The sequence below is a fragment of the Eutrigla gurnardus genome, assembly GCF_963514095.1.
Source record: "Eutrigla gurnardus genome assembly, chromosome: 13".
NCBI lineage: Eukaryota > Metazoa > Chordata > Actinopteri > Perciformes > Triglidae > Eutrigla > Eutrigla gurnardus.
The window spans coordinates 7876019-7895520 of NC_139936.1; the positions used below are offsets into that span (position 1 = coordinate 7876019).

At 42.5% G+C, this 19502-nt stretch overlaps 2 protein-coding genes across 3 annotated transcripts; one reads left to right on the forward strand and one right to left on the reverse strand.

Moving 5' to 3' along the window:
• The first annotated feature begins 8024 nt into the window (after positions 1 to 8024).
• Positions 8025 to 15729, forward strand: myo1ha (myosin IHa). Its single transcript, XM_084023903.1, has 31 exons — positions 8025 to 8173; positions 8256 to 8371; positions 8447 to 8645; positions 8742 to 8822; positions 9229 to 9408; positions 9481 to 9579; positions 9653 to 9769; positions 9861 to 9932; positions 10024 to 10143; positions 10219 to 10286; positions 10368 to 10473; positions 10556 to 10636; positions 10702 to 10793; positions 11098 to 11192; positions 11300 to 11346; positions 11767 to 11847; positions 12658 to 12763; positions 12838 to 12955; positions 13078 to 13191; positions 13274 to 13350; positions 13430 to 13498; positions 13595 to 13679; positions 13757 to 13919; positions 14009 to 14092; positions 14172 to 14265; positions 14332 to 14387; positions 14470 to 14605; positions 14681 to 14751; positions 15019 to 15116; positions 15202 to 15301; positions 15406 to 15729. The coding sequence occupies exons 1-31, from the start codon at positions 8051 to 8053 to the stop codon at positions 15430 to 15432; spliced, it is 3075 nt and encodes a 1024-aa protein (XP_083880029.1). The 5' UTR covers positions 8025 to 8050; the 3' UTR covers positions 15433 to 15729.
• A 96-nt stretch (positions 15730 to 15825) lies between these two features.
• kctd10 (potassium channel tetramerization domain containing 10) lies at positions 15826 to 19455 on the reverse strand. Of its 2 annotated transcripts, none has more exons than XM_084023931.1 (7): positions 19345 to 19455; positions 18482 to 18695; positions 18236 to 18405; positions 17617 to 17703; positions 17450 to 17502; positions 17154 to 17349; positions 15826 to 17061 (listed from the first exon to the last, which is right to left on the reverse strand). In XM_084023931.1, exons 1-7 carry the CDS (start codon positions 19345 to 19347, stop codon positions 16843 to 16845), a joined length of 942 nt encoding a protein of 313 aa, XP_083880057.1. In that variant the 5' UTR covers positions 19348 to 19455; the 3' UTR covers positions 15826 to 16842. The 2 variants fall into 2 exon arrangements, with proteins under 2 accessions (XP_083880057.1, XP_083880058.1); XM_084023932.1 differs by having other exon boundaries at positions 18482 to 18691; positions 19345 to 19433.
• Positions 19456 to 19502: the final 47 nt, after the last annotated feature.

Sequence of the window (19502 nt, forward strand, 5' to 3'; positions counted from 1 at the left end):
GGGAAGTGCTTGTAGATAATTTGCTTCCCGCCGCTGTGGCCGCGTCCTGCTCCTTCTGGCAGTGGGAAAAAGAGCCGGGGAGGCGCGTAGGGAGGGCTGGGGGGCCGGGAGGGCTGCCGGGGGCCGCTGGGGGCCGCTGGGGGCCGGGACGACTGCTACTGCTACTGCTGCAGGAGCTCTAAAGGTGTCCGTCGCGTTTCACGAAGGGAAATAAGAAATGATTCTGTCACCACCTGTTCACTGAGTTGTTTATAGACAAATGAACATAAGAAGAAAAACATGCCATTGAGGAAATGGGTGACATGTTTGGTGCGCTCTTTAAGGATAGGCTAATTGCCCCCCCCCCCCACCCCCAACTGACTCACTGGTGTTGAAAAGCCTTATTATTTGTTGATTTAATTCCCTTTCCCATAATTTCTGAAAGAAATAAATGAGTAGGCCAGGGGGACACCAGGGGGTCCACCCTCCCACAAAGGAAAAGTTTAAAAAAAATGTTTCCATTGTTTGATTAACGCAACATTTAATAGGTTGTCTTCTCACTTCAAACTGTTTCATGATTCGACAGGACGTCAGGGATGGAAGACGTTTCCCGGAGAAGACGAGGAAAACTTGTCTGAATGTGAAGCAGGTATCTTTTAACAGCAGAGCCGAATGTCAGATTAAAATGTGCGGCCGGAAATTAAAGGGGAATTCCTTCAAGTCTGTGGGGAGGCTGCAGTGACAGCAGCAGTATCAGCCCCATGGGAGCCTACAGATGGTAAATCGGCCTGTCACAATAGGCACAATCAATGATTACATGCATGAACGTAACGGACAAAAACAAGAGCACCCTCAGAAGAGCAGGTCCTGGAGGTCCTAGAGCCCGCGGGGTTCTGATCTGGAAACGGGGTGCGTGTGGGAGACTGTAGGTCAAGAGGGAAGCTATCATTTGAGTAGCAGGACGACGGCTGCTTGGCATGGACAGTAAATGCCACACGATCACATCGGTGTCCTTGAACTGCTCATTCATAAATTAAGAACTTACAGCTAAAAAAAAAAGCTAGTTAATTGACAGTAAAATAGTCATTCTGATAAATCATTTCAGTATTGTTCTAAGCTAAAATGCAAAATATTGTTAATAGTCAGAGAATCTAATTTGTGAGGATTTGCTTTGTCTTATGTGATACTAATCTGGTTATATATATTTTTTTTGGTTTAAGGGTGTTGGTCTGAAGAAAAAAAAACAAGCTCTCATAACAAAACACTTTCTTTTACTATTTCATAGACCAAGAAGTGGATAAAATGAATGGGCGATCAATGCAGCCCAGAACTATATAGCAGCACTGATCACAACCAAATTTGTATTTCATATCACAAATAAGTATCAGTAAGTGCTGAAATTTACTGCAGTGAACATCTGATGGGGACACAAAGAACCTTGCATAAAAACAATATAATAGGTAATTTTGCTTTTTTTTTTTTTTTTTTTAAGGCCTCAAATACCCAGAGGTGTTGTGTCAGGTCAGTGGTCATTTTAACAGCTGCAGTTTCAGATTTTGGTGGGCTATTGCGTAAATGTTGATGAGCATCCACTGTTCTTGTGTTTTCCGCTCGCTGCATTATTTGTTATGCAATAGAAAAGCAACATAATGAGCTTCTGTATGTCTCGTAAATATTAGCAGAATGGTTTTATAAAGTAAATATGTATATAATAATACTAATTGTGTATAATAATAATAATAATATACACGTTTTAGGATATCGAGTTCCTGGCAATGACTCTGGAAGCTTGTATGGTGCGTTCAGGAACACACAGTGACGGCCCTCCTCACAATGGGCTCACCGCCTGAGGGTTGGCCTGTGTATGTAGCTTGTGTTTTGTCTTGCACCAAGTGTTTACTCCAAACACATCAGCCCCTCTGAGAACGAGGTCAGCTCGCTCCCTCTAATCTCCTCTGCCGGCAGAGACACAGTGTCCCCCCAGAACAACGTGTCACCCAGAGTGACCCTCTGGCCACTCACAGGAAGCTGCTGTCAGCCATGCTTAGCCAAGGCGCAGCATCAGTGTGCTACCGAACACTTTGTTTCCTCCGCGAAGGTCCAACCTAGACGGAGCGGAGCGCCGGGCCTCAGGTTGCCCTGTCAAAGGTCAGTCAGTCAGAGACGACTTACAACAGGTCTCAGTGGACTTAAACCTTCACAGAGGGAAGACGCAACAAGGATCAAATGTCACAGCAACATCACCATTAAGGTTTTCATTTAGTGTTACATCCTATAGTCTTGTATGTGGACATTTCACACACCGACTATTATATAATATTATAGTAGTGTTTAAACAAAAGTTTAATCCTCTAAATTACAGTCCCTCACAGAATTGTCATCGTGGGAAAAGCACAGGTGTTATTAATGACGTTAACGAGGGATCTGTTCTGTCCAATTGTTTACAAAAAAGTGTATTTTCTGAACTACTGACACATTTGCGGTACTTCAACATTCAAATGGCAGCTGTAGTTTCAGATTAAGATTTTTACATGAAATGTATGATCAGTTTATAAAATATGATGCATTATTGTTGCATGGCGATTATCCTGTTAAATAATACATTAAATAGTGAACAAATTTACAAATAAACATATAATAGTATAACATCCACAGGTGGCATTTTCTGCATGACTTTTGCTACTTAACATTTTGCTACTAATTTTCTCGTATTTTTACTTAAGTAATCTGTCAGTGCAGTATTTTTTATATCTGATGGAGTGTTTTCACAGTGTCTTATTGTAAGTTTTACCTATTGAGTAAAAGTTATAGATATAAAATAATAAATACATATTCTCTTTCGTACACAGCAGACAGACTACTGGACATCACAGTCCCATTGTCCTGCAGGATCACAGAAACACGTATCTTGAAGGTTTAGAGAGGTCAAGGGTGTTGACCTTTGAGTGACCTGTGTCAACACCAAAGCTTCTGGTGTGAGGGTAGGTCAGTCCTTTTCAGTGCCCTAAAGGGTGATGATGGGTGAGGAGCGTAAGACCCCTTCTTTTTCCATATCCGATTGAGTGTAAAATAGACTAATTTCCAAAAGAGCTCTCAGTCATTTTTTACGCGTCACAGCAGGCACATGGTGTCCCTTAAGGATGGCACTCAGACACCCCTAACTCAAGTTGTCTGAGTTACTGCATCAAGTTTTATCACTGACCTTTCAGAGGTTATTCAAGCTGACAAATATCTTATTCCTGGTGTGTAAGCAGGTATTTGGTCAAGAAAATGATCAAATCAAGTGAATGCAACGCCTTATTATATAGAATGATGCTGTAGATCCTTCTTGTCTCATAACAAAGACAGAAATAATATCTAAGTAAAAAATGTCGGGTATGAAGTAACCTCACTGATAGCGGCATTTTGAGGCTGCAATGATGACGGGGCCCGGGCTTCGTTACGGCGCTCTGAAAAATTTGAATAATGGAGTATGAAAGAAGGAGAGATCCAAAGAAAGGGACTGGGAAAGAAAGAGGGTCTTTGGGAAAAGAGGAATTAGATAGGAAGAGAGGGAGAAATAAAGGGAGGGAAACAGTGAAATGGAGACAAAATGAGAAGGAGAGGAGAGAGAGAGAGAGGGGGCAGTAGTGGTTTGATGTGAGTGTTATCATCAGCTCTCATTCTCAGCATGGAATCTATAATGGGAAAATCAACCTCTCTGACTCCTGTGTAATTGGATTTGCCGGGTCTCGTGCTGAATCAGAGCCCAGTGGGTAGCACAAAGCTTGTTAAGATTGGACAAGCATTGCTGGGCCGCTGGGCCAGGGGGGAGAGGTGGGGCAAAGGCAGAGGTAACCTTGACAACTTTTCTGGAGTGGAGAGTGAATAATTCAAACGCATTGATGAACACTCAACTGGTCATCCATCACGGACAATCGATTTAAAGCTTTTCCAAATGTTTATCAGTCCTTTAAGTGAGCGAAGCCTCACATTTAGGTCACCGGAGCAGAGTAAATGGACACCTGTGTTACCTTGGAGGGCGTGTCCTGTTTAAATGGTAGTTACTTGGTGACAGGAGTAAACACGGCTTTACTCCCACCCAGTCTCCCTCCACAAGGCACAGCTACTTTAAGACATGGTCATTTATGTTCACAAAAGAACGTTTCACAAGAGACTCCTGTACCAAATCCTCCAATTTAATAGATGTGTATCCGTTTGTGGCTTATTGTTATCTATATAAATAGCATGAAAACAAATTCTACAGCTCAGCGATTTCAGGCAAGTGAGTCAGCAGATTTAGCATTTAGTTGAAAGCAATAATTCAAACTACATATTGTAAAGGAAATACTCATTCAGTTGGGGTTCTTTTCTGCCATTGCATGCTTTCATTTGCTTTCATTTGCTATTACTGACTGACCAACTTATTGAATTAAAGCTGCTGTTAGATGATAATTAGTCTCACAAAGGCAGACACAGCAAAGTCTGGCTCCACACATTAACACTGTGGCTTACTTGTATTTCTTTACACCAATGGTAATTTGTCTTGGGCGGCGCTAAGCACAGGATGCAGCGACAGTGTCCTTTGCAAAATAGATGAAATAGGTGGCCCCTGGCAGGCTTAGACCCACAGTCTAATGTGCTGAGTCAGACACGTTGATAGTTGTTTCCACCCAAGCAAAAAATGAGGTAATTGCATTTGGGCATCAACCCAGCAGCGTTGTACAGAAGCACTAAGCGTTGGCAGCTCAGACGGCCGCACCGAACAATCGGGCTCCCAAGACCGGCATTGTTATCCTGAGTAATAAAGCAGTTGCTGATTAGTCTGTAATGTATCCATCTAATCAAAGATCAGTAACCAGATCTAGACCGTGCCAGCAGGGAAGGAGGACACTGGGGGCTTTTAAGCTGTTGCAGTGATGTAATGGAGCTCAGAGAGGAGAAGAAGGAGAGAGGGAAAGGGGGGATGGTTGGACTGGTGTGGTATGGATCTGGTTTCTGTATCGTTATGTTACACTCAGCAGAGCAGTAGATACCCAGGTAAGCGCTGAGTAAGATCTCCCCCTGTCCCTCCACCTCCCACGGCATGAATGATTAAGCACCCGAACCCACAGTGCCTTGAGTGGGTCAGGATGTTGCACACGGGCCTCCACGCAGCTTCACCCGCACAACCACTGCACCACACTGGATGAATGAGCTACTAGACAAACCAGGGGGGAGGACGGTAAATGTGGTTTTATGGAAGCTGGACTTTTGCCAACTAACTGTCAACAATCCAGTGTTTACAGGTTCACAGATTGTCTCCATGCAAGCAGACACAGGAGGACACGCTACTCTGGTCTAATTTCTCTGGAGAGATTTTTTTTTTTTTCATTTTTTTTTTGCAGTTTGGATCCTCATTGAAAGTTTGCATCTGACAACAGAATAATACTTCAGACAACTTCAGAAATGCAGGTTTGAGTTTTCTTTTGTGCTGTAATGTGTTCATTTTGTCACCATTTTTAAGTGTTAGCTCTATAGAGTTTTAAAGTGGGACCAGCTAGCCAGACAGTTCAGTGGGAATTTATGTTGTGAGCAATGACCTAGCTAGTTCCTGAAGGCATCCAAAGGCTAAAATGATTGAGGTCTCATAGTAAGTCCCACTTTATGGCTGAGAATTTGATGAAAGATTTGTAAAGAATGTGAATTTGAATTTTTTAATATTCTTGTTTCTTTGGTTTTGGTAAACAGGGTTTCCTGGTCAGTATCACCTGGGCTGAAAACAAATCTAAAACCAGTGTTAGTCTCCCCCCCCCCCCCCCCCCCTCCTCTGAATGTTTTCAGTTATAAGGATCTAAAAAAAATCTGCATTGACCCCCCCTCGTCTAAAGCTACTTCTACTTCTCCCACAGATGAGGTCACTCTGTCTCAGGCAACACTGACACTCTAGACCAAGATGAGGGACCATCTCTTAATTAAAATACAATTGGTTGTGGTCTGAGGTAACAAGGCAGTTCACCTGATCTGACAATGGCTCAGTGGATTCATTACATAAGGATTCTTTCCGCTGTGTCTTGGATTGGGCCGTCAATTGTTTAATTAACTGGAATTACGACCCAGTGTCCTTGATTTATATTATAGAAAGCTACAAATAACACGTGCAGGAGGATAACTTTTTTCCCCCTCTATATTCAGGTGCTTTTATTCAACTCTTTCTTTCTTGTCCTCCAGCACTGAGAACGCCCATTCAATGTTCAGCCTTTCTAGCACAGTGTCATTAGAAACACTTGTGCATGCTGCAGACAGCTTTCTTAAAAAGAAATACCCGCAGGACATCAAGGGAAACCTGAATGGAAAACAGCAACCCTTTGGATTTTTGTCAATGCCCGAAATGATCATTATCATCACAACCACATTCATTAATCCTCCCCTTGACAGGCGCTTATCTGTTCATGTTATTACTTGTAATACTGTATGGCAGATCCCTAAGTCACGCTGTCCCAGCATATTGTCCTGCTTGTGCTGCCCTGAGAGAAGTTTGTTCCCATGAAAAAAAAGGGGGTGTCACAGACACTGCACACCAGCACCACTACCATCACATCGCCAGATTGATTCTGACGTCCAAAAAAGGGTTCCTTCAATGATATTGTTCACCTGTCTCATTGGCTTAAAGTGGGTGGCTGGGGGGGGCAGGCTATGGGAAGGGGGTCGGGTGAGAGTTATTGGTGGGGACACGGGGTGAGGGGTATTGTTGGGGAGAGGGGTGAGAGCATTGGGGGTGCGGGGGCTGACAGGTGGAAAAAAACCACTCTCATCTGACTAGCCTCCTCTATCCTTCCATGGGGCCCTGTGTGAGCAAAGTAATGAAGTCCAAATTACAGCACAGGATTGCTAAGAACAAGCCTCTATTGTTCGCCCTCGGGGCACACTAAATGAGTGTCACAGCAAGCAGCAGGGCACAGACCGTTACTGCACTATTTAGTCTGTCCTGTTGTCTCAAGACGGCCCCGTTTCAGAGGTTCTCAGATCAGACAAATACTGCTCCCCTCCTGCCCCCTCCTTCGCCTTCCCCCCTTCCTCTGTACAGCCAACCCCTCCCCAACTCCTCACCCCAAAATAGGCCAAATCTCCTCTTTTGTGTTTCGACTGCCTAGTGTGAAATTCACTGTGACGTTAAATGTTTTCTAATGAATAATTACTGAATGGATATGCAGGGGGAATATGTGTAATGGATTGTAGACTGCATTTTAAAGACGTCTTTTTTGTCTCTGCTCCGTGGTATTTACAGGACAAAAACACTTGGCCTTTCTCAGAAGAAATGAGGGCCATAGGCGGAGGATAGAGGCAGGGGTAGAAGGGGTGGGGGGGCGGAGGGCTTTGTGTCAATTAGATCCAATGGATTATCTTTTTTAATGTTTTTACAGAGAGAGTTGAGAATCAAAGGACTTCTGCTTCCAAAGGAGAGAGAGAGAAAATACAAAACCAACAAAAGCTGTGAAAACCTTTGGTCTAAGTGTTGGTGCTGAGAATGCAAAACAGATTGGTGGAATTTTTCCCACTATGCCTCTTAAATGTGCCGCTGTTTGGGGCTCCCCGAGACCATTTGCACAGTGCGCTGTGTTTGGTTGGTGTGTCGGCTCTAGTGAACGGCGGGCCGCCAGCCAAGGTCCCTGTGTGCTGTGTAGCGATCATTAGCTTCTGTCTGTTCGTCTGCACAATCACAGAGCTTTGCTTCAAAGACACGTAGGACCTCCAGACCTCTTATTTCAATAGAACTAACGGGGTCCATGTTTGTGCTTTTTTCTTGTGCTTTTCTCAGCTCCGTCCCCCCCCCACAGAGCCATTTATACAAACATGTATTCATCCAGCCACATTTGTCAAAATACATGGCTGAGAAATTTGAATGTCATTGTTTTGCATGTAAAATGTGTGACACTTGTTGCTGTTACTTTGGCAGAGTTTGTTTCGTCTAAAGAGTTCATTTAACTGATACAGAGACTAAGCTGTTAGATAAGTGAGATCCCCGTCTCATCATGCTAAACACCAGGAATTTGGACTAGTTATTCCCACCGCTCTGACCTGGTTGATACAATTGTTGCAGGGTCAGCTGGACATGGAGGGCGCCCTGACAGCCAGGGACCGGGTTGGAATCCAGGATTTTGTCCTCCTGGATGAAACCACTGAAGCGGCCTTCCTCAGCAACCTCAAGAAACGCTTCAGCAAAGATCTCATCTATGTGAGTCTTGGAAGGAACTTATAAAAATCCTGCAAATGCATGTGCATCTAAACAATTGATGTAATTGAAACTCCTTTTTTAGACCTACATCGGCACACTGCTAGTGTCTGTTAATCCCTACAAAGAACTGGACATCTACAATAGCAAACAGATGGACCTCTACATGGGGGTCAACTTTTTTGAGCTTCCACCACACATGTGAGTATGAAAACCATAAATATTTGCAAATGCCTGTGTTTGCGTCTGATTCTGATTGCTCTGCATCCACCACAGCTACGCCTTGGCGGACAACGCCTACCACACCATGCTGACAGAGTTTAACAATCACTTCATCCTCATCTCTGGAGAGAGTGGAGCGGGGAAGACGGAGGCCTCCAAGAAGATCCTGCAGTATTACGCTGTCAGCTGTCCGAGCACCACTCTGCTAAACACCGTCAGGGACAAAATGCTCATGTCCAACCCTGTCCTCGAGGTCTGGTGCTCACTTGTGATATGAAGCGTTGTAATGGCATATCAAACAGGTGGTTCTAACACTATTATTCTGTATGGCATGGTGTTTCCCCCACAGGCTTTCGGCAATGCCAAAACATTGAAAAATGACAACTCAAGTCGATTTGGGAAGTATATGGACATTCAGTTTGACAGCCAGGTAAGAAATAAGGGACAGATTCCCTGAAGCACTTTCAATAAATACATCTGAATTAAGACAGAACACACCAGGAAATGTATGAGGAGTCCTTTAATTTAAAGTATTTCGAGCAATTTTGTTGTAAGACGAATGCTTTTTGATTTGTGACCTTCATCAGGGTCATCCAGAGCCTGACCCTGATGAAGGTCACAAGCTGAAACACGTTGGTCTTATTTTTAGAGCTCAAGGATGGAAAAACGTTTCACATCAAAGAAAGTTAACATTCTTTCAAGATACTGGAAAACAGCTTTCAAGAGGAAGATATTTTTCATCCTAAGAGGATTTTTAAAATCTGTCCACTGGACCATAGGCTGTGTTTTCTCTGCAAGTTGTAGAGCTGCTGTCTTTCGGATCATGATGCCCATAGGGGGATGCTGTCGGAGGCCATATCCTGAACTACCTGCTGGAGAAGTCGAGAGTGGTGCATCAGAATCACGGGGAGAGAAACTTCCACATCTTCTACCAGCTAGTGGAGGGAGGAGAGGAGGACCTACTTCACCGGCTGGGCCTGGAGAGAGACTGCCAACATTACAACTATCTAACCCAAGTACGGATAACTCAGTGACCCTGATTGAATTAAGACAATCACACACTTTGACAATGTGATGCTTTCTTTCAGGGAGAGTGTGCCATTGTGTCCTCCATTAATGACAGAAATGACTGGAAAACAGTCAAAAATGCACTTCAAATCATCAACATTGATGAGATCAACACTAATGTAAGTCGAATGTTGATTTAAATCATTTAAACCACTTGTTTTGCATTGAGTCACAGCTTTTACTTGTGTGCAGCACTTGTTTGGGAGCGTTGCGAGCGTGCTCCACTTGGGTAATGTTCAGTTTGAGTCTGACAGTAAAGGCCACGCCGTCATCAACGGCAACAACGCAGACCTGCGCTGGGTCTCGAATGTAAGAGCACAGAAATAAACAGTCTTTAGAGATCCAGGATTATTACAAAGAAGTCAAAGAATAAACTAATTGAATGTATTTTGCTCTTCAGCTCCTCGGAGTCGATGCTCACAGTCTCCAAGAGGGACTCACTTACAGGAAGATAGAAGCCAATAAAGATCAGGTGCGCGCGTGTTAAAATGTGCTTTAGTTTTACTTCTGATAATGTTGTCTTTGTAGTGTTTAAAATGTTATTATTTCATCTCGCTGTAAAGGTCCTCAGCCCGTTCACAGTCGATCATGCCATCTATGCCAGAGATGCCTTGGCCAAAGCCATCTATGGACAGACCTTCACCTGGCTGGTCAACAGGATCAACGAGTCCATGGAGAACCAGGTGAATAGCAGAGTGAGTCCAAGACACTAAGGATGAGTATTTGCTGACTATACCTTTTTTTTTTTTTTTTGCCAGGACAACTTAAGGAAGAATGTGATAGGGCTTTTGGACATATATGGATTTGAGGTTTTCTATGTGAACAGGTAAGCATAAATCTTAAACGCTGTTTATAACTGCAGATTTATGATTGATTCTGTGATTGACCTGTTTGTCTTGACCCTCAGTTTTGAGCAGTTTTGTATCAACTATTGCAACGAGAAGCTGCAGCAGCTTTTCATCCAGTTGACGCTCAAGTCTGAGCAGGAAGAATACGAAGCAGAAGACATCGAGGTAAAACTGGGAGGGATGATGAATCAATGACTATGAATAATAGAGTCACACTGACTGGTGTCTTTATGATTTTTCCCTCCAGTGGGAGTCAGTTCAATTCTTCAACAACAAGATCATCTGTGACCTGGTGGAGGAGAAACACAGAGGGATCATATCAATACTGGTGTGTATTTAGTGGAATAAAAACGGTTAATTGAACGACACTGAAGCTGACGTATAACTCTGCAGGATGAGGAGTGTCTCAGGCCGGGAGACGCCACAGATCTCACCTTCCTGGAGAGACTGGAAGAAAAGATGGCAAATCACCCTCACTTTGTGACGTGAGTTGAACCCTAACCTGAAGCACAACACACCTACAGGATACGTGTCACCAGGAGGTTTACTCGATCGGTGTTTCAGAGTGGCACATTTGATTTTCAACATTTCATTAAATACAAACTCCATCCAAACCATAATGTGTAATTGGAAGCTTCTCCTCAAGTGTAACTCCATTCATCAAGCGTGGTGCTGACTGGTCTCTTGTGAGTGAGCCGACAGTGAGCCGATAGAGACGAAGGATTAGGATTGGTCTGTAAAGCCTCTCGCTCTTCATCCCTCTGTCTCTCTCCACCTCTTTGACTGCAGGCACAAACTGGCCGACAAAATGACACGTAAGACTCTGGAGAGGGGAGATTTCCGTCTCTTGCATTATGCCGGGGAGGTCACCTACTGCGTTGTGGGTAAAAGAAACCACACTGTCAGGCTCTGTTACTCAAACATCTAAACCTTTTTTTTTTTTTTTTTTTTAACTGACTAAAAGCTTCTTTTTTTGTGTGTGACATTTTAGGTTTCCTGGACAAAAACAATGACCTATTATATAAAAACATAAAAGATGTAAGTCTTTAAATTAACTTTTAATAATATGTGAGGCAAGGAGTGTCATTATGTAGGGTTTTATCAACAAACTTGGTTTCCAATACATTTGTTGACATTTTTAGTGCACTGTTATGTATTTATTATTCCCAAATAAATCAGTCATAGCACTTTTTCACACTAGATATGTTAATATCATGCCGCAGCAGAGACTGCCCAGGTGAACCTCATCACATTAACGAGGGCTCCGGTCCAGCAGTTATTAAATGCAGCAATTAGCAGACTAATTAGTAACACCTGTGTTTGGCTATGGGGAAAAGTCTAATTAACTGGTCTTCACTGCTGTGAATAATAAGAGGCTGGCAAACGATGATTAAGTATCACAAATTACTGTAAATTGGCGCGTTATAATCTATTGTGTGTTATCCCAACTTCTCATAGCTCATTTGTCAGTCGAAGAACGCCATCGTCAGAGAGAGCTTCACCGCCATGGATGCAGGCAGCCGGCGAAGACCAGAAACAGTGAGGGCCCGCCGTGTTTGACCCTCCGCATCCTTTCAGTGTTATTTTATTGATGCAACATTTCAAGATAAATACATCCAGACATAAAAAAATGACAACTCCACCTCCACATAAGTTAGCACCCATTATCCCATTAACAATTTACTATTCACATATAACACATGTACTGAAGGTTTGTAGCCTATACAGGACATATGTGGTACATTTTGTAAAAGGAAACATTTTAAAAGGTAAAATAAAAAAATAAAGTGGTCTAGATAAGTGGTTCTTAACATTTTCGAGTCGTGACCCCCAGAATAATCATGTTGGTGGTCTCAACATTGGCACCCAGTGTTATTGCTCTAATTAAGGAAAGTAAATAGATAATTTGTTGTTTGTGATTGTGTTGTTGTTCTTGAGGCACTTTGGATTTTTGATGCATTCTGTGACTTCTTTTCTCCCCCTGAACTGCCAGAAATTCCCCGTCAGTCATTTGATTTTGATGCTCAAAAATACTCTCAATAAAAAAATCATCTGAGGAGAATTATTTCATTGGTACAGATGATATAATGTTAAAAAAGGGGGGAAAAAGTATTTTTTATTTCATTCATTTTGAATTTTCCACAACCATCTGGCGACCCCCAGAAGTGATCTTGCAGCCTCCTTGGGGGTCCCGACCCCCAGGTTGAGACCTCCTGGTCTAGATACAGTGACCACTGAGACAAAAGCAATACTTCCCCCCCCCCCCCTCCTTCAATGGCAGTCTCATTAAGCCATATGTATGTGACAGATGAAGTGTTGGGGATTATGACCCTCATGTTGTGTCTGTAGGTGGCGACCCAGTTTAAGAGCAGCCTGCTGAAGCTGACAGAGATCCTCATGGCTAAGGAGGCCTGGTACATACGCTGTCTCAAATCCAACGAGTCCAAACAGCCAGGTACTTAGATTCATAGAAGGTACATGGAACACTGTTGTTAAGATGTTTGACTCATCTCTCTCCCACACAAACAGGTCAATTTGACGAAGCACTGATCAGGCACCAGGTGAAGTACCTGGGTCTGATGGAGCACCTCAGGGTCCGGCGAGCTGGTTTTGCATACAGACGCAAATTTGAGGTCTTCTTAAAGAGGTATGAAGGACCACAGAGGTTGGACCTTTGCTTGATTCATTTAAAATGTAAACCCTGAGTTTAAGTAGGTATTCTCCAGTGCATTTAAAACATGATGCGTGTGTTGTGGCTGCATTCTGCAGATATAAACCCCTGTGCCCCGCCACCTGGCCTCACTGGAGAGGAATGCCTGCTGATGGAGTGGAAGTGCTGGTTCAACATCTGGGCTACTTGCCAAATGAGTACAAAATGGGACGGTGAGGACGACATTCCCTCAATAAAACGGGTCAAACACACTTCAAGGAGTCACCAAAAACATGATTTTTCATTTTGTTTTAGTACCAAAATATTCATCCGTCATCCGAGGACACTTTATGCTACGGAGGACGCGTATGAGAAATGTAAACATGAACTAGGTTAGTGCAAATCCAGTGTGATTAATATTCAGTCGTTACTGGTTTTAACAGTGATTTAACTTTATGCTCTTTTTTGCAGCAACCAGGCTCCAGGCCAAATACAAGGGATACAAAGCAAAGGGGGAATTCAAAAAACAGAAAGAAGCTGGTAAATGTCACAATGTATGTCATGATGTTGTAATAATGTGATTAAAGGCAATTTACAGACCCTTATATATGAAATATATATTTTTATTATCCTCAGCCACTAAGATTGAAACGTGCTGGAGGGGCGTGCAGGCCAGGAAGGAGAGAGAGAAGAGAGCCTGGGCTGTAAAAGTCATCAAGAAGTAAGAAAGAAGACGACACAGATCCTCAAGTCCACTGTCACATTTTCACTCACGCAATATTTTACAATCACTTTTAGATTTATCAAGGGTTACATGACGAGAGGACAAGCAAAAACCACGGATAACTCTGAGTACTTGGCCTTTGTGAGACAAAATTACTTGAACAGGCTCAAAGGCAACCTGCCAAAGACAGTGTTGGATAAAACCACCTGGCAGACTCCACCGGCTGTGCTGTCCGAGGTACAGAGATGAATCGGCTCCATTGTGAAACCGATTACACTCCAGTCTAGCATTCATCTTGACTCTGTGCATGTTTTTGTTCTTATCAGACATCTGAGATACTGCGTAAGCTTCACTACCGTCTCATGGTGCGGAAGTATGTGAGAGGAACCACACCCCAGAAGAAAGCTCAGGTAACGCTCATGTAAACACATTATATCATCATATTATCTGTAGCGATCAACTCATATTTTTATATTTTTGGCCCTCCAGTTTCAACTGAAGCTTCTCGCCAGCTCCATGTTCAAAGGCAAAAAGGAAAGCTATCCACAGAGTGTCGCTCAGCCTTTTGTGGACACCAGAATCAGTAAGTAGCAGATACATTCACATAATGCCTTTTTTCATTCATTTTAACATAATTTAATATCTCTAGGTGAACAAGACATACACGTTAGGGTTCTCCAGATGATTCGCAACGAGCACATTAAGGTAATAAAATATCTCACACATGCGGAGGACAAACAGCCTCACATCCAACACAACTCATGATGTATTGTGTATTTCTGTACAGTACAGCGTCCCGGTGATTAAATATGATCGGAACGGCTTCAAACCGAGGCCGCGGCAGCTCATCCTCACCCAGACAGCTGCCTATGTGGTCGAGGAAGCCAAGGTCAAGCAGAGAGTGCTGTTCACCTCTCTCAAAGGTCAGAGCCATGTGACCGTATATATTTCACCATTATGCCTTCATGTGTACTAAAGGTGTCGTTTACTCATTACAGGTATTTCGATCAGCAACTTGACCGATAGCATTGTTGTGTTCCACATAACATGTGAGGACCCTAAACAGAAGGTATGTGGATACATAACATGCCGGAGATAGTTGAGCTTGGGCCATTAATATGGCAAAGGGAAAGTTTTATTTTGGTGTAAATGCAGATGATCAGATATGGTAGTAAAAGTTTTTGTGTTGAAGAAGCTTTACTCTACCGATTTATTGAAATTCCTCACAAAATAATCGAAGATTTTTCAGGTCAAAGTTTCGTAAATCCACATACAAAATGAAAATTTTAAATCCAGGTGTGATTTGTCTGACTGTGTTATTTTGTGATTATTTCAGGGGGATCTTGTAATGCAGTGCGACCACTTATTTGAGTTTTTGACCAAAGTGAGTGTCATCGCTAACAAACAGAATGCAATCAAAGTGGTAAACGGCAGGTGAGTCTGTGTTTTAAGAAGGAATCAAAGAGGTTGGATGTAATATGTGCTGCTAACAATGTAACACCGGTGCCTCGACTCTCAGCATCAAGATCGAAATCCAGGCTGGTAAAGAAAGTGCGGTGGACTTCACCAGCGGACAGGAAGCCATGGTTTACAAGGCCAAGAACGGACACCTCATGGTGGTGAGATGATGATTGATGTTCTAATAAAGTGTTCACTATGCTATACTTTAAAGCAAACCTGCAGTCAAAAACATACAACATGAACCAAGCTGTTGTCACTGCAGGTCGCCACCCGGGCGAGGACACGGTAATGAGTGTTGGGCTGAGACGACACACAAGAAGCACCTGCATTTTTCATCGGGAGACCCCCGAGGGGAGATCAACATGTCTTGACCAGAAGCATTTTAGAAACCCTGGATGGGCTTGCTGTTTAACAGCAACACCTTTCTCACCTGTACATATTAGTCAATGATGCATTTTGATTTCCACCAAAGAACATTAAGTTTTAACATCATTCTGTGTTTTAGAGAGCATTGTCTCTGCCGTTCTGAGCCCTAAATTCAAAGCAAAGACTGTAAATCATTTATACTTACAGAAGTTATGCAAAAACGCATTACTAATAAAATGCAATCCTGATTCTCAAAACACAATACTCTTGTTTGTTCACCAATAATGGGGATATGCTAATTAAAAAACAGAACAAATGAAGTTTGTAGAAATTTATTTGTGATAAAGTATGTATAAATATAAAACATACATATATGTTCACTTCTGTACAACAGACCTACAAGTACTGTGATTGTTAGACATATTTCAACTAACTAACCTATTGTGTGCAAACGGTACATTCTCCGATGAATGTGGTGATGAAGGACAGCTCTAATTTCTCCCCCTGTTAAAAGCTTGTAGACAGGACTCCCTTCCTGCCAGGAAGATCTCTGGTTACAGTCATTCACTTCAACTTCGGCATCCATCATTCAATCGCCCCAGTACATTTAACACCTCAGGTCACAGATCAAGTTCCCTCCACTGAAAAGGAATAATGATCATTTAGTGGAGTGAAGGGAAATTGCATAAATGTTAAAACTAAATATGGCAGAAGCACTCCAGTGAAATGTTGCACCCACCTGTGATATCTGAAGTTCATTAAAATTAATACAATTTAAAAATGTTTAATTGCTATCAATCGCAGGCTACAAAATAGCCTTTGGTAACGCCTTCTAAGAGTAAAATAGTGCCCCCGTGTGGGCCCATTGTGTACAACAACCGATTAATCCACTGATGACCTTACAGCAGACATCAGAACCATAGTAAAGTGGAACAAATATTATGTACATTAATCTTTAGCTGCTTACACGAGATCATTCTTGTTGGACCGAACACGTGTTGTTTTCACACTGTGATCACCTGCAGTGCTGAATGCTAACACTTGGGCTCCTGCACACTCGCAGAAAACAGTGATAGAAGTAATGACGACTAACAAACGGAACAAAACACTATAGCCTGTCAAACCACACAATAGATATGACAAGCAAACACAAAATCACTTCACCACTACACACCGTTGTATGAAGCACATTTCATCGTAGTCTCCTGGAGAAAAAAGCTGGTAAAACAAGAGTGGAAGTGAGACAGAAAGGCGCTGGGTGATGCAAGGCACAAGCGTGGTGCAAAGGCTGTCCAGGGTCAGTGACACAGGCTAACAGGTCGAAGGAGAAAGGTCACTGGTGGTGGTGCGTGCGGTCGTCGGGTCGTTTGATATGAATCCGACGAACTCGCTCGATTCGGTCTCGCTCATCGTCCTCATCCAGATGATGGGATCGTCCTGCAGCGCCCCCTGTGGCCTCAAGCAGGGCGTTGTCGGGACCCCTCCCATCATGGGACTCATACAGGAGGATGTTGAGGGTCTCCTCATAGATTCGTGCCTCAGGGAACTCCACCTAGCAGAGAAGTAGAGATTAGAGACATATTTAGACAACATACTGTAACTCTAAATAAATCTTTGGTGGGCATATTACAAATCCACACTTACCTTTGTCTGCTTCTTTTCTGTGGCATAAACAATGGAGGTGCAGCACACTTCAGCAATCTTACGGCCTTGGCCATAAAATGACCAACAGCAGATCTCATCCCCGATCACATCTTTGATGAAGAGAACCCGACCATTGAACCGCAATGACAGCTTATCGAACAGCTCAATATTTTTCAGCATGTTGTCATCAGAATTGCTGGAGGGGGAAAAGGTGTTACAGGACAGTCATTTCACCACACAACGTTTCTTCTTCAATTAGACATGCTAGCTCCTGCTATCAGTTGAAGAGGACTCACCTGGTATAGGAATACTTGTTGTTGGATCGGTTATACAGCAGTTTGACAGTAGGCTGTGAAGACACAGAATTTTGTATTTTTAAAGAAAAATATTGTCTAACTGACAATTTATCTTGATACTAAACATTAGAAATTGAGCATGTATGTAATAAAACAACATAACCTACCTTGTTTGAGGTTGCAATAAGCTTCTGCTCTTCCTTAGATGATGTCATCAGAGGCACTTTACAAAGGGGTTCATAAGATTCTTTGTTCTGGGAAAAAAGAAAAAAAAATGTCCATTAAAAAAGTTTCACCTGCAAAACTGGAACATATAGTATATAATTAGAGGAAAGATGCCACCTGGTGGTACAGAGTAGCAACAGGGATGAAGGATGTGCAACCAAAACCCAAAAAACAACAAAAGGTCAGTGTTCTTAAGACTGTTTAAGCAGATTGGTTTGAAATTATTTCCAGACAAATTTTGTTTGATGATCCTCAAATTAGTTATAAAACAACAATACAAACATAAAAATGGGGATCTGTAGAATGTCGTAAGAAAACTGACACGAAAATAGATCTATTCATTATTAAATAGTGGGAGCTAGAATGTTCTGATATCCAATGAATTTAAACCTTTATTAAAACTCAATTTAAACTACTTTTTAGGTGGAATGCTAAGGAATTTCCACACACTGTAATTATTCCGTGAAGTTGATTTAACAAGAAATTCTGATGATAGATAATTGTAATATTATATCTAATATATTGCCCTGTGTAACTGACAGCCCTCTGTGGTGGCGGTACCTGCAAGGCAGCTGTGCATTCATCAGCTAGGCCTTGGACAAGGTAATACTTGGCCTCAGCGAGCAGTTCCTCAGTTTCCCGTCGGCTGTCTGGAAGTGGCACTGCCCCGTCTCTAAGATAGTTAAGGATTGTTCCAAAATGTTTCCCACAGCGATCAATCAAGATCCAACCTATTGATATGAAACGGTGAAGCATTAGTAACAGATCACAGCCAGCATGATATCAACATATTCCCCAACAGCTCACCTTCACTGTCTGTGAGGACCTCCATCCTGCCACTGAACATGGCTTTGAGCATCGTGTCCTGTTTGGTTAGTGTCTGCATTGTAGTGTAGTACAGTGCCCCACCCACGTTTAACTTCACATATTTAGAGCTGGGGCTGGAGCCCTTGAAGGACGTAGTACGGGTTGTAGCTGCTGGCACTGCCGAGCTCACCACACTCTCTCCTGACATCTCTTCCTGAGACAGAAAAGGGTAAAATATAGTGACACCTGGATCAGGGCTGGTGTGTCACTGGATTAGCTTGGTGTAGGGCACTGAGTGGAATCAGATTATTAACACACAGATGTTTGTTAATGTATACAGCTATTATTTTTAGAGCAAATAAGCAATACATTAGTCAATATTCCTGACTGCCATAACCAATCTATGGCATCCCCAAGCCCATTTGTTGCTACTAAAGATGTAATTATTTTAAACCAGGTCACAAGTATAGTTTTCATCTTAAAACAAGACACACAATAATATCAGTAGGCCAGTGTATGAGACTGACCGTGTTCATTGTGATGAAGGAACATGTTGCTCCTCATAAAGAAATAACAAACGTGTGCCAATAAAAAGTGTTATTACGTCTGAATGACTGTTTATAGCTCCCCCCTCTGTGTAGGGTAAAACACCGAACCGCTTTCATAAATCCAGTAGTAACGTTAATTTGATTTTACCCATTACCGCTAAGCTAACTAGCGTGTTAGCATGAATAAAGTTACCAATAATATAACGAATCCATCAAAAATATACACATTATGATACTGACTATTAAAACCCGTCCTCTACATAACGTCAGTAGCGGGTTCGTAAATGGCTTTTGATTGATCATAAGAATATTTACCATAGAACCCGCAGCAGACTTTATAAGTGTAGCTTGCTAACGTCAGTCAGCTAACAACCATTTCCTTCCGGTCCAACACTGCGCAGTTTTTAAATGACGTAAATGTTCCCCGTGTCCGTTTAAAGGGACAGTTAACATTATTTTGCAAAAGAGTTCAA